The sequence below is a fragment of the Siniperca chuatsi genome, linkage group LG18 (assembly GCF_020085105.1).
Source record: "Siniperca chuatsi isolate FFG_IHB_CAS linkage group LG18, ASM2008510v1, whole genome shotgun sequence".
Classification (NCBI taxonomy): Eukaryota; Metazoa; Chordata; class Actinopteri; order Centrarchiformes; family Sinipercidae; genus Siniperca; species Siniperca chuatsi.
Window position 1 is genome coordinate 14,107,153 of NC_058059.1, and position 15,696 is coordinate 14,122,848.

The 15,696-nt window shown below is 31.4% G+C and overlaps 1 protein-coding gene across 1 annotated transcript; it reads right to left on the minus strand.

The window, feature by feature from the left end:
• Positions 1 to 5,028: 5,028 nt before the first annotated feature.
• drg1 (developmentally regulated GTP binding protein 1) lies at positions 5,029 to 15,342 on the minus strand. Its single transcript, XM_044175189.1, has 9 exons — positions 15,162 to 15,342; positions 13,421 to 13,544; positions 13,084 to 13,259; positions 12,913 to 12,982; positions 12,163 to 12,332; positions 11,246 to 11,376; positions 9,507 to 9,674; positions 9,250 to 9,372; positions 5,029 to 5,400 (listed from the first exon to the last, which is right to left on the minus strand). Exons 1-9 carry the CDS (start codon positions 15,198 to 15,200, stop codon positions 5,301 to 5,303), a joined length of 1,101 nt encoding a protein of 366 aa, XP_044031124.1. The 5' UTR covers positions 15,201 to 15,342; the 3' UTR covers positions 5,029 to 5,300.
• Between the last annotated feature and the right edge of the window lie 354 nt (positions 15,343 to 15,696).

Genomic DNA, 15,696 nt, shown 5'->3' on the forward strand with positions numbered 1-15,696 from the left:
TTTTCAATTTGACATGTGACAGCAGGAAAAGCACAGGTGTAAATAATCAAATTAATGACAGCTGAATTCCATTTAGCTCCTTCAGTTTCAGTGTCCTGATGTTGTGCATGCTGGCTCATTGTCACACTGTCATGACTTACTGGTACACTTGAATAGATCAGAGTGTTAATGTCATTAGTAACACCTTTGCTTTTCCTATTATGACATGTGTCTGCTCAAAATGTCTGCTGTGTAAATATAAATATAATAGCTGACAGCAACTACATTTGAGGAATTACATCACCCTATCTACGGTGAGAGTGCAATCCCATAAAACAAAGGTATAACCAACAATGACAGTATCTATCATTTAAACTCTGGCACATACTGCTGCCAATATGAAAATTTCCAAACGAAGGAGGGTGTATATTTCTGGGAATATTTTGGATATGACAAATGCATGAATAAATATTTCTCCAGGATAGAGCACATTTACTCAGTACATCATAAGTGAAGGCCTTTTGGTTTACTTCATCGCTGTGAAGGTAATTCTGACAGTGTTTCAAACCCAAAAGTCTATATTTTGTAGTGTACGTTATATTATCATCTAATGCCTGCAGTGCATGAAGTGTTAGTAAAGACTGAATTAATTAAAATATGAGTCTTAAAGAAAGGAGGAGTCTGGTTTCATTGTTCCAATGTATTGGTTAAATGCACTAGTTGTGATTTGACTTATGGGACAACATAGAAGCACTGTAGAGAAACAAACCTCACTTAATTTTATCATCATTTCAAGAACCTAAACTCACTGTCTAAAACACAACTCAGCATTTGATTTACAGATCAGTGATGTGTCTGCAGTCTTACTCTCAGAGTGCATATTGTGTTAATATATGACCTCCACTGGCTGAACTTATTAACCATAGTTAAAAGCCACTGAGCACTTACAGTAATTGATCGTTTCCACAAATCTGCCATACTGACACCAACCAGCTTGTAGAAAATGACTGTTTTATCTATATGAATGCTATAAAACCCTTTGAGCCCCACTCTCTTTTTTTTATCCATTTTTGCCCTTCATTCAGCATTAAAATGTTGCTGCCAATAAAACACACAGGATGTTTAGATTATATTTATTGGTCAGAGTCCTACATCTTAGAGTACATCATGAGAACAACATGATTAAGAATAAACACAAAATTAGAGCCTGGAAATGATAAAACTATCATATAATAATTAAATTACCTTATGGTTATTGGTCCTTTTGTATGTACCCTAGAGTCACAATTTCCTCAAAATATTTACGTTTTATTGCCAAAATTTTAGTGTTAATTTCATTTATATTTCAGAATTTGAAAAATGCACAAGTACATCACTGACTTGAAAATGGAAATATGAGTTTTTTTAAATTGCTTGGGAGTTCACAACAGAAGGCAGATAGTGCTCACAAGCCTCCAAGGTGCTTGGCACAACCATGGACAGAAGACGCACTGCATGGTTAGATCAAGCACAATGGGGTCCTGGGCAAAGACAAAAAACCCAACACAGATCACAGGGGATCCAGCTCAACATAAGGCATCCAAGGAACTTGAAAGCTTTGTCACTTTGTTTAAATGTAAATGGAAGAAAAGGGAGAAAATCAGTAAAACAGAATAAATATTATTGCTTTCATCAGCCAACTCACCATTGGTGAGTGTGTTTAAGTATCAAAACTCCAAAAAGAAATACATTATCGTCAAGTATTTTCTTTCAGTTGAAGGACAATACAACGGCTAGATTTGTATCTGCAGTCCAAGAGTCAAAAAAGTCCAAAGGTGTGAGGGAGGGGATCCGGGCTCATGGATAGATTGTTAAAAAATCAAAATAAAAACATATCACATCATTGATTTACATAATGATTAGAAAAGAACTGTTACACAGCTGCAGTTAAGAACATCTGCAGAATAAAAAAAAAGATTAGTCATAGGTCACACTCACTGCGGAAAAAAGGGCTACACCCTTCCTGCGCACAAACTGCGTCAAACCCCACCCTCCCGTCCTTCGGGTCCGATTCTACCAGACACGATTGACAAAAATTTCTGTCACTATTTTATCATACAAACATTCAAATATGAAACATTTTCAAGAAAAGATTTACAGCAGGCCTGAGGAATGGTGGCTTAATCAAATGAGTTCTCCATCAGTCTATGAGGTGTTCTTCAGCTGATCAATGGAAACAGAGTTTGGGTAATTTGACAGTGATCTTGTTAGGAACTGCAACATCTCATAGAGTCCACTCTCTGAAATTTTACAAGCAATTGACTAAAAAATAAGTCTTGGTGGCCACTGATACCAGTGGACTCAAGAATGAAACTTATTGCTATATTGCTGTGGTCCATCTGAGGACATTTACCATCTTCTCAGAGTAAAGACACAACCTCTCCTGACATTTTAGTCCTAACTATATTAACGGTCACTGAGTGCAATGTCAAGAGTCATGATACCATCAAGCTAAGAGAGCTGTTTCTCCAAAAGGTTTGACAATCTTGTTACCTTCTCTTGTGGCTCCCCTGGGACATCTTACTAAAATGAGAAGGCATGGTGCAATAATTAACTTAGAGCTCTGGCAACTGAACCACTTTGTGTGATGAAATTACTCAGTAATGCATATTTATGCACCAAAGAGAAACCCTGCATTTGTTGTGACCAAATGGCACAAAAATGGGAGGACTTGGGGTGAAAATGGTGGGCAGTGGCGGTGAAACAGACCTCTGTTTTTCAGAACAATGAGGATGTTTCAAAGGGAATGCAGTGTGGCTGATGGGATGGTGTGATGGTTTTTTATGCATGGATGATTGTGATACATATTATGCATCCTTACCTTGTTTCTTTCTTGCTTCAAAAAATTGACAGGGATTGCCACAATTGAGATCTTTCCGGAGTTGCAGTTCAAACTCATGCATCTCAAAATCTAGTTCTAAATTTGACTAAAGAATGTTTAAATGTTTCTTATATCATTTATCATTAAAAACATCTGATTAAAAAATATTAAATATCAAATTCTTTAGACTAAAGGTCATAGTGACCAACCCAACAAACTATCAACGCAACACTACAAATAAGAGACGTCATAACTTACTTTGTATTTTACTGACAACCTCCAGCTGATGTCTTTGGAAAGTCACTTCCCACCTTTCCTCTGGCCCCAAAGTCGATGTTAGTTGCAGCCAGTTGAGGGGCGATGAAGACAAAGATTGGGTGCTCTGAGCTGTCTTGGGGTCTTCCTGCTTGCTCTACTGGAGGCAGACTGTCCTGACTGCGTCCTCAGCACCCTTCAAGTCCCTATCTCCTGCCCCTCCTTCTATCTAGGAGGGGTTGGTGATGTTCTCTTGGGATAGGTGCACTGGCAAGGAGGACTTGGTCAGGCTGGGATTGGACATGGGTTGGGGAGTTTGGGGGGGCCACCGGTTCCGCATTTCATAAATATTAATACAGAGTCCTTCCTCTCCAAATGGGTAGATTCTTTAATTTTGTTAGAGGGGGAAGTGCTTTATTCACTTAATGGCTTTTATTAGTGCCCAGTCTTCAACTCTTTCATTAGCTAAAGTGCTGCTATAATTTACAGGGTAAAAGGGGGTGGGGAAGAGGTGGTGTCTGAGGAGGGTTGATCCTGCTGCGGGACAGGCAGGCAATACCCTCAACCACTGCAGCTTTTCCTAAAAAGTGGTTATTCTTTCAGTAAGAACTGTAGTCTATAACATCAAATACACTCGATTGCATCCTTATTGACCATTATAGTGTTGTAGTAAGTGTTGTGAGCATGTTGTCTCTCTTGCACATTGGCTTTTTAAATATCCATTAACTTGAATCCTGTTGCATATCTAAATCCACATCCAACATCCAAGACTAACACTGTTCAGAATCAGACAGTGTAACCAATCATTAATGGACAATATTGATACCATTTCTGACAATTAAATGACTTCTTATATATGAGCAGATTATTTTTGTGGTCTTGCAAAGGGTTTTTCTCCTCAACCATATTTCATTTGCATCAAATATTGAGATTTTTCTCTGCTGTTGTGTATTGTATGACTTCATACATGTTCTTTTTGGTAAATGCTGATAGGCTGAAGACTGTTAAAGTTGCTGTTCTGTATACTGGATATTTTGTATTGCAAAGTGCTTTTGTATATCTTTACATAACCTACCCTTTTCTGTTTGATACATTTTATGTACAGATGAAATGTAAGAGTCAGTTTATTTAACCAGACAAAGCTCGAATTATAAAGGCAAGCACCACACATATGCAGCATATTTAATATGCTATGAAACAAGCTCATTTACCTTTGGGAAGGTTAAGCTGAATTGTTTGTAGTTTTATTGTTTGGTTCGATTAAGTGTATCATATCAGTGTCTTTACTCTTCAAATTTCCAGTCTGACTATATCATACCATGGTCTATATACTTGTGTATGCACTGGCGCCATCCACTGCAATAACTGGCTAGTACCAGGCGCTCAGACACAAAATGGCCACTACACTTCATGCAGGTTGCAACATATCAACAATAGATAAAGCAAGCTTCCAGAAGTGCTCCCAGCTCTGATGAAATGCTCTTTATTTTGCACTGTGGAGTCTTGTGCGTTGTGAACAGCTGGCTTATGATGTCCCCAGACTGTGTCTGAGTGAATGAACTGATTAACCTGAGTGGCCATCCCTACCACAGAGAGGGGGTGGTCCACCAGCCTGAATAACTGCCTTCATCATCAATGTCACATAAATCACTTAGCTGTACAGGGCTGTCGAATGAGACTGTTTTCCCCCTCTGAGCAAGACTGAAATGGTTGTGGTAATGGTTGTGGTTGTTGTCTGTTGCTTAGTGCCGGTGTGTTTCTGAGGGAGACCATGTAGCAATGATGCAACATGTCTATAACGCTTTTGTGCAGACCACATGAAGCACATTATATCATCTTGATTTAAATAGAGAAAAAGTGTGCCTGGCTATGCTAACATTTACGTGAAATGATGATATAAATGTTAAAAAAAAAAAAAAAAGGTTGCACAAGAATGAAAACAGCAGGATTCCTTAGTTTTTATTGTACAGATTTTTCAGATTTTAATGCAAACCTTAACCAATATTCAATATGAACTATTCATGGTGTTAAGTACTGTAGGTTCTTTTAAATGTGACACTTAAATTCATGTCATTTTTGTTTTTAAATTAGAGCAAGAAAACTGGGAACCATACAACACAGATGCTCTAAAGGATATATTTGTGATTCACTGAGCAACTGTATAGAACACTTTGTGATACACAGGCCATGCAGTGAAGGACTCCATTTACTTTTTCACCAGCTGGATAACGTCTTCATCCTCCAACACGTGGTCCTTTCCCACCTTTTGAGGATTGTGTTTCACAGATGCTCCCCACACAAGTGCACTGTAAAAAAAATGACTGAAATTATTGGACATGAATGATTCCTTTCAGGCAGTAATGTTTCATTTTACACTACCTTATAGAACCACAAAAAAGGATGAAAGAGCTTAACATGCGGTAATCCACACCTTAATTACATCAGAAAAGAATTTATACAGTTATTATTATTCTTTCTTTGCTACAGCAACAATGGTTCTGCACTATAAAGTAACCTACAGGGTAAAATGACATCCTTTAGTTACAAAGGCTTTCAAATCGTGTGTCACTGTTTGACCCATTCATTCCCTGGAGGACGGGTAATGCTCAGCAGCATTAACATATTGACTGATGGATGATGTTAGCTCTCCCATTTGGAGATGGTGGTGCGACACATCATCTCAGATCCTAATCCAGACTCTCAAATGAATGCTTATCTGGCGTACCGCGTCATAAAGAGGGCGATGGCTGTGATTAAAGCGACCGTATTGTTTTAAACCATTTGATGAACACTTATCATTCTGGTGTAAGGTAACTACACATATACACATATACATATACATACATACATACATATACATATATACATATACATATATACATACATATACATATATATATATATATATATATATATATATATATATATATATATATATATATATATATATATATATATATATATATATATATATATATATATATATATACATATATATATATATATATATATATATATATATATATATATATATATATATATATATATATATATATATATATATATATATATATATATATATATATATATATATATATATACATATATATATATATATATATATATATATATATATATATATATATATATATATATATATATATATATATATATATATATATATATATATATATATATATATATATATATATATATATATATATATATATATATATATATATATATATATATATATATATATATATATATATATATATATATATATACATATATATATATATATATATATATATATATATATATATATATATATATATATATATATATATATATATATATATATATATATATATATATATATATATATATATATATATATATATATATATATATATATATATATATATATATATATATATATATATATATATATATATATATATATATATATATATATATATATATATATATATATATATATATATATATATATATATATATATATATATATATATATATATACATATATATATATATATATATATATATATATATATATATATATATATATATATATATATATATATATATACATATATATATATATACATATATATATATATATATATATATATATATATATATATATATATATATATATATATATATATATATATATATATATATATATATATATATATATATATATATATATATATATATATATATATATATATATATATATATATATATATATATATATATATATATATATATATATATATATATATATATATATATATATATATATATATATATATATATATATATATATATATATATATATATATATATATATATATATATATATATATATATATATATATATATATATATATATATATATATATATATATATATATATATATATATATATATATATATATATATATATATATATATATATATATATATATATATATATATATATATATATATATATATATATATATATATATATATATATATATATATATATATATATATATATACATATATATATATATATATATATATATATATATATATATATATATATATATATATATATATATATATATATATATATATATATATATATATATATATATATATATATATATATATATATATATATATATATATATATATATATATATATATATATATATATATATATATATATATATATATATATATATATATATATATATATATATATATATATATATATATATATATATATATATATATATATATATATATATATATATATATATATATATATATATATATATATATATATATATATATATATATATATATATATATATATATATATATATATATATATATATATATATATATATATATATATATATATATATATATATATATATATATATATATATATATATATATATATATATATATATATATATATATATATATATATATATATATATATATATATATATATATATATATATATATATATATATATATATATATATATATATATATATATATATATATATATATATATATATATATATATATATATATATATATATATATATATATATATATATATATATATATATATATATATATATATATATATATATATATATATATATATATATATATATATATATATATATATATATATATATATATATATATATATATATATATATATATATATATATATATATATATATATATATATATATATATATATATATATATATATATATATATATATATATATATATATATATATATATATATATATATATATATATATATATATATATATATATATATATATATATATATATATATATATATATATATATATATATATATATATATATATATATATATATATATATATATATATATATATATATATATATATATATATATATATATATATATATATATATATATATATATATATATATATATATATATATATATATATATATATATATATATATATATATATATATATATATATATATATATATATATATATATATATATATATATATATATATATATATATATATATATATATATATATATATATATATATATATATATATATATATATATATACATACATATATATATATATATATATATATATATATATATATATATATATATATATATATATATATATATATATATATATATATATATATATATATATATATATATATATATATATATATATATATATATATATATATATATATATATATATATATATATATATATATATATATATATATATATATATATATATACATATACATATATATATATATATATATATATATATATATATATATATATATATATATACATATATATATATATATATATATATATATATATATATATATATATATATATATATATATATATATATATATATATATATATATATATATATATATATATATATATATATATATATATATATATATACATATATATATACATATGTATATATATATATATATACATACATATATATATATATATATATATATATACATATATATATATATATATATATATATATATATATATATATACATATATATATATATATATATATATATATATATATATATATATATATATATATATATATACATATATATATATATATATATATATATATATACATATATATACATATACATATATATACATATATATACATATACATATATATACACATATATATATATAAAAATGCAGGCATCTCTACGGCCGATAACGCCAAAACTCAGCAACTCACCAAAACAACCTAGACGGAAAAATAGCACTAAAAGGTAAGAGGAAAAATATATATTTTTAAACTGTCCCTTTAAGATATACTGAATAAACCTAACGCCACCTGTTTGGATTAAGACATAATAAAATAATAAGAAAAGGATGGAGGGGGGAGAAAAAAAGAACACTTCTGTAGGGAGTAGTGTTCAAGACTGCACGCATGATCAAATCTGTGTGCTAAGAGACAGAAATTCCCTTTAAAAACTGAAAATGTAAACCAAGTCTTCAATACTCACTACTTCAATTCTTTGAGGAGGTTTTTGTGGATCTTCAAGCAGAAATCCTCGACTGCAGTTCGTTCATCAGGGAGCACAACAGGAGATGTGTAATCAGGAAGCTGGCCTTTGGGTTTAGTGTAGCTGCAAATGAACACATGAACTGTCAAATTCTCCAGTCTGAACCAACAAAAATTTCACACACTCCTTTATCCTGCACTAAAATCCCCAACTGTCTTTCACCTCCATTCACTGGCGACTGTATAAACAACTCTTACATGCGCACAAGCTTTAAGTAGTCCCACATCCTCTCCAGCAGGTCATCGAAGTTCCAGCGGTGGTGGGCCGAGATGGGTACACAGTGGGGCACCTTGTAGATGATGTCAAGCTCCTCTATGGAGATCTGATCGATTTTGTTGAGTACATAAATGCATGGGATGTAGACCCTGTTGTGACAAGAGATTGTGAGTGGCTGCTGTTCATGAAATTGCTGCACAATCAGCATCCATCGATGTAGAGCAGACAGAAGTGAATTCACACCTTTGTATTGTCTGTTTCAACTGTTGTAATTGAAATGAAAAAAAAAACAACAACCCAACAACAAATAAATAATTCCCAACAACACAAAGCTACTTTCAACCTTTTACTGCATTTACTGGTAGCCTCTGTTAAACTACATGTAAGCTGTTTCAGGCTTGAGTTGTCAGATACAAAGCAAATGTAATTTTTCCTTTGCTTATTAAACAGACATGGCAGACAGGGTTAAAACATTTAATTTAGCTTATTTATTTGAGCAAGGTAATTTTTAATGTATGTGTAGTATTGTGTATGTTGCTGTGCTAAATTATGAACAGAGCATTATAAATTCCTGTGGAATCCTATGTGGATTTAGTGGTGACTTTTATTTTGAAAGGTACATGTTGACACTTCCCAAACTTCTGTTAATGTATTTTTTTAATGGGAGAAATGTGTTTTCATGTAGAATATAAGTGCTTTCCCATGAAAGGGAATGTTCTGTGTCTTAACAGGAAGTCTGGCGTGTTTTATTTACAAACAAGACTGTGTTGCACTTCCACTAGCTTTACTTCCTCTTTTTGTTCGGGACTCTTTCCCCCTGGGAAGGTACACATGCTCTTTGCTGTTAATTTACTTTATGTGTTTTGTGATATTTGTGATGCAAAGTTTCTTGAAAGTTTAACGTGAATGTACTGATATTTTTACATTTTGGAGCTAAAAATTTGTTTATTTTCACACGTAAATCTATTAAGTAGAAGAGAACTTTGTCAAGTCGTGTGTGTGGCAGGGATGCTGTGTAGCTTGCAAGGCTAGAGTGTGACTGTGCATGATACAAAGACAGAGAGAGCATTTATGCAAAATGCAGTTTGCAAAATGCAGTTTGCAGGTATGTGGGCGGGAACATAATTTGATTATTTCTTTCTTTTATAAGAGTTTTATTCACATTGTAATATTGGTGTGCATTATGCTCTCTCTTTTCATTACTGTCTTTTCCCCTGTAATGGCACAGAGTGAATTTATGCAAGAGAGACCCAGTGAATGTTTTGTTTCTCTATGATTGCAGGGAGGTTATGCTGTTGCCATGTCTGGTACCATGCAATAAAATGCTGAAAGACAGTGGGAACTGAGGTCCTTTTCCAATATACACTATTAGCGCACAGTTAGACCCACTACACACGCCCCACCCCACATTATCCATAACCTAGATTTGAACGCATTTATTGAGTTTTTATATTTAATTACATTGAGAAATGGTAATCCCATAGGTTTTTAAGTAAGAGATGACATTGCTTAACTACACTTAATGCATTATACACATGTATGAAAAAAAAAAGGTAAGTGGTCTGAAATGTGTGGTTGGAACCCTGTATGACACATGAACAGCATTTTCAAATGTATCTGCATTGGTGTAGTGGAAATTGAAATGGGACTGAAGATTTCAACAGGCCACACCCACTGGGAATGACTAAGGAAGGCCCAGTCTGGCACTTCAGCAGCTTACCGATTTCCCTCGACCACATCAATGAGGTCATCAGCTGTGGAGTCACTGCGCAGAGTGATGTCGGCGTTGTGGATCTTGTACTCTGCCAGGATACTCTTAACAGTTTCAGCATCCAGCTCACTTTGTGCACACTAAAGAGAGAGAGAGGTAGGACAAACACTGTGTCAATCAACAGTGAGACAAAGAAAACAGAAATAATTGATGCTTATTAAAAAGTTGCATTAATGGATAATTTTCACATTGTGCAATTTACATCATGCTTCAAGTATATATTTTCAGTGTAATGAAGACGTATCAGTAAAATAATATAGAGCCATGTGTAATTATGGTATTTACTAAATACAAAACAAATGCTGATATTTTGCAGAAGGACCAGAGAATAAATGTATAGAAGCAACTTAGTTAAGTGTAACTGTATGCATGTCCACTAGAGAGCAGCATTAAAAAGTGTTTCAGTGTTTGTTGCCAAGGTGATGAGACATAATTATGTAAAAATGTGTTTTCTGCATTTGATTTAAACCTTTAAAATACCTTCTTCATACACATAGTGGTTATTAAAAGGCTTTTACATGTTTGTTTAAACTAATGAGATGCCAGAAAAAAGCCCATCAAAATGAACTGACAACCAGCTACTGATTAACCTGACAACTAAAATCCTGCATGCCAGAATAATGACAGTATTAAGGGACATCTTTTAATAGACTATCAATTTATAGAGTGACGGTTCGTGTTATGATAATCTCACTTTTCCAGCTCATCAGTTGGTTGAATGACTGTCGCACACGTAGTGCCACTAAAACCAACTAAAAACTCTTATCAGCATTACATTGTTCATTTCAGTGATTCATTTAGAAGTGAAAATTGTGAGAAGTTTGTGTTCCTGTATTTAAATTGCTGTCATTCAGTGTGAGACATACTGTAGCTGTGAAGTTGATGCCTCCTTTGTCCTTCTTCTTGAAGCCGATGTTGGGTGGCTGCTTGTTAAGTCGGATGCCAAAGCCCTCCAGCTCGTGTTCTATCAGCTTCTTATGACCGAGAGGCTTCAACACATCGAGCACTATTAGGATTAGGTTGCAAGTTCGAGCCACTAAAACAGAGGGAGGAAGGAAAAACAGACATTGGGGTTACAGCAGAGTGGATGCTTGCTTCTGTAGTGGATACAGTACATATCTGCAGCCATTTAACAATAACAGCACTCATGAAGTTTTACTTTTTCCTGCCACTATTTAAGAGCACAACATGTCTAAATGCAACCATGTGTTTGTCACAGTGTACGTTGTTTGCTAAAGCATTAGCTGTAAGCCAATAGTAATTCAAAACTTTGTTAAAGCAAGCTTGTTTGTCTTTCTGTCCATATAGTGGTCAAAAAAACCTTTGGCTGGAAATTAATTTGACCAAATCACGAACTCGTAACATCACTTTCCACTCTTGATTAAGTTTCATTTTGCCTCTTTGCTGCCATTAGAAGCACATAGCAGCACACAGTAAGTGTCAAAAGTGAAAATTGGCTCATTAAATGGAACGACTGGAAAAGCATTCCACTTCTGCATTAATATTGATAGGGAAAGAACTAAATGTACGTGGAATCATCCTTTGTTTTCTAATTTTACTTTGTCACTGAAAGCCTGTTTCAGTCTTAGCAGAAACCTCACTGATCACATCTTTACCTGCAATGACCTGTCTGCCTCTGCCCTTGCCATCCTTGGCCCCCTCAATGATTCCTGGGAGATCCAGGAGCTTAGAAGGAAGAAGCAAGAAAGTAAAATAAGCAACCCACTTTAAACATACCACACTGATAACACTTTTGCAGGTACTGGACAAATAAGAAATTCTTATACCTGAATTTTGGCACCTTTGTAGCGAATGACTCCAGGTACCGTCGTAAGAGTGGTAAACTCATAGGCGGCAACCTCAGAGTACACACCTGCAAGGTTACTTAGCAGTGTTGACTTTCCCACTGAAGGAAAACCAACGAAGCCAATACGAGCATCACCGGTTTTTGCAACATCGAAACCTAAAAGACAGAAAAATAAATAAAAATTAAAAAAAGAAGAAACTTGATTCAGCCAAATTTCCACTATGATGCTTTAGTTGACAGAAAAGGCTTAAAAGCAGGTTTATAATAAAACCTAGATAAGAGCAGAAACTGTACTAAGCATTTAAAACGAGTCTTACCCTCTCCTGTTGCACCACCACTGCCTCCTTTTGGTGTGATGAGTTCCCTCCTCAGTTTGGCAAGACGCGCTTTGAGCAGACCCAAGTGGTGAGCTGTGGCCTTGTTCCTCTGCGTTCTGGCCATCTACAATTAACAGTAACAATACCAGCATGAGGTCTTATACTTGTTCTTTGCATGACAGTTTTGTAGTAAGCAGTGAGCAGTATCTTAATACAGTTTTTGACAGTTTACAGTCAGGTAGAATTTAAGATTACACAACTGGAGAAAAACAATAGCTTGTGCTCCTGCAACACACCGCAGCTTTATTAGCTATATATATATATATATATATATATATATATATATATATATATATATATATATATATATATGTGATTTAATGTCATTAAAGACTCAGATTCACAATATTGTAGAACACTGAGAACTGGAAAGAGCTCTGCTGGTACTCATTCCAGTCACCAAACCTGGGATGGACTTACAGGATAGGTTCCCATTTTTCAAGTCTGTTGTATTGTGATGGGGGACAAAATCAACAGTCGTCATCCTGTGCAAATAATGTATTCGATAGTTTATCTATAGCTAATATAAGGTTCAGCAGCATGAGTTAATCAAATCAAGTAGGTATCTTACAAAATTACCTTCTTTTTTTTTGCACACAAAGAGGACTGTAGATTTTGTCCCCCATCACCTACACTGGAAGTACATTAGGAAGAGATCTTTTAATGGCCAGTATGGAGAGGAAGAATGATTACAGCAAGCACAACCTGTTTCAATGTACATATGGGCAACAGGACTATTGGTTTAAGACTGACTTGAAAAATTCGGAACCTATCCTATAAAGTAACAAGCTAGTGGGATATAATACAATGATGACTACAAACCATGGGTGTGATATCATCTTAACTGATATGTGTTGATTTTTAATGGGAGGTACACTGTTTTCCTTTACCTGGTCTCTCGGTTTCACCACCTGCTCAGCTGAGCCTTTACAAGCCCCTCAGTCTAAAGTTAACTTGTAAGGGGTTGTCGCCAGCCCTAAAGGATCACAGTTAGGTTCATGTTTCTTCTTGCACTCTCTCTGCTGAAAACTATAACATCAAGCAACTTAGCTGTATTTCTAGGTAAGCCCTTGCACTGCACTTCCAGTTTAAAAACACTCTTGTCCAGGGTTACTTTCAAATGCTTAAAATAACCACCATAAGACAGTATTGTAATACTGCTTCCAAGTCAGAATCTGTTACACACCATCTTTGTAGCCTAATTTATGGGTAGGACACACTGACTCGTCGAAAACGCTGGCTGCTAAAAACTTTCATATTACGCTAATTTAGGAATAAATTTAGATGTTTTGTGGGCTAAGGGAAACAGCCTCTGAATGTGGATGCGGGATTTATTACAACACAGAACCTGTACGCGGTTGCAAATTTGATTGCCAGCCAGTCAAACCGAATCTGGAGTCAGCACTAACCGTATCTATGCTAACAGTTACTAACCTAGGGGATAGCAACATCCTCTACATTCTAACATTTGATTCATAACACATTAACAAGTTGAAAGAGCACGTAAAGCAACTGTCCAACTATCGTTTTCACACTGTAATCTGTCAAAAAAATATTAAAGTTTACTACGAGGCCCAGCTGTGGGAGCTAGGCTAATATTTGCTAAAGTTAACAGCTAGCACTTAGCTAGCCACAACGTGACTGATTCATTGGGTTAGCCAGCTGTCTACTTATACCTTACCTCATTTTCAATCTCTGCTATCTTGGCGAGTATACTCATGGTGACGGAGATTCCGGTGTACAATCAACGTTACCGAAAGAAGCTGCAAAGATTTTACATGGAAGTTGGTAACGTTAGATGATGTTTAGCAAGCACACTAGTCTACACCGCGCAAGTGCTGCGGTGCGCTGCTTTTCGGGAAATCTCGCGAGGACATAGTCTTTGGGGAGCGCTCTGCCCGGTGCGTTGACTAGCAGGAACTGACTTCTCATTTACTTGAATATTTCCCCTTTACGTTACTTTCTAGCCTGCTATCAGACACAATTGTCAACTCGTTACACTCCATTGCCATTTTCAAAATCAGTCAACTCGATGGATCGAGTGGATTTGAGGGTCAAGACCCAGGCAAGGTACTTTCTACTTCTACATTGCATTTCAGAGGCAAATATTGTACTTACATATTTACCCTGAATATAGGCTACATATGATGCACACCTCTTTAATTTGTCTCCACTTATTGGTTGGTCAGCGAGAAATCAAAAAAGGTTGCCACACC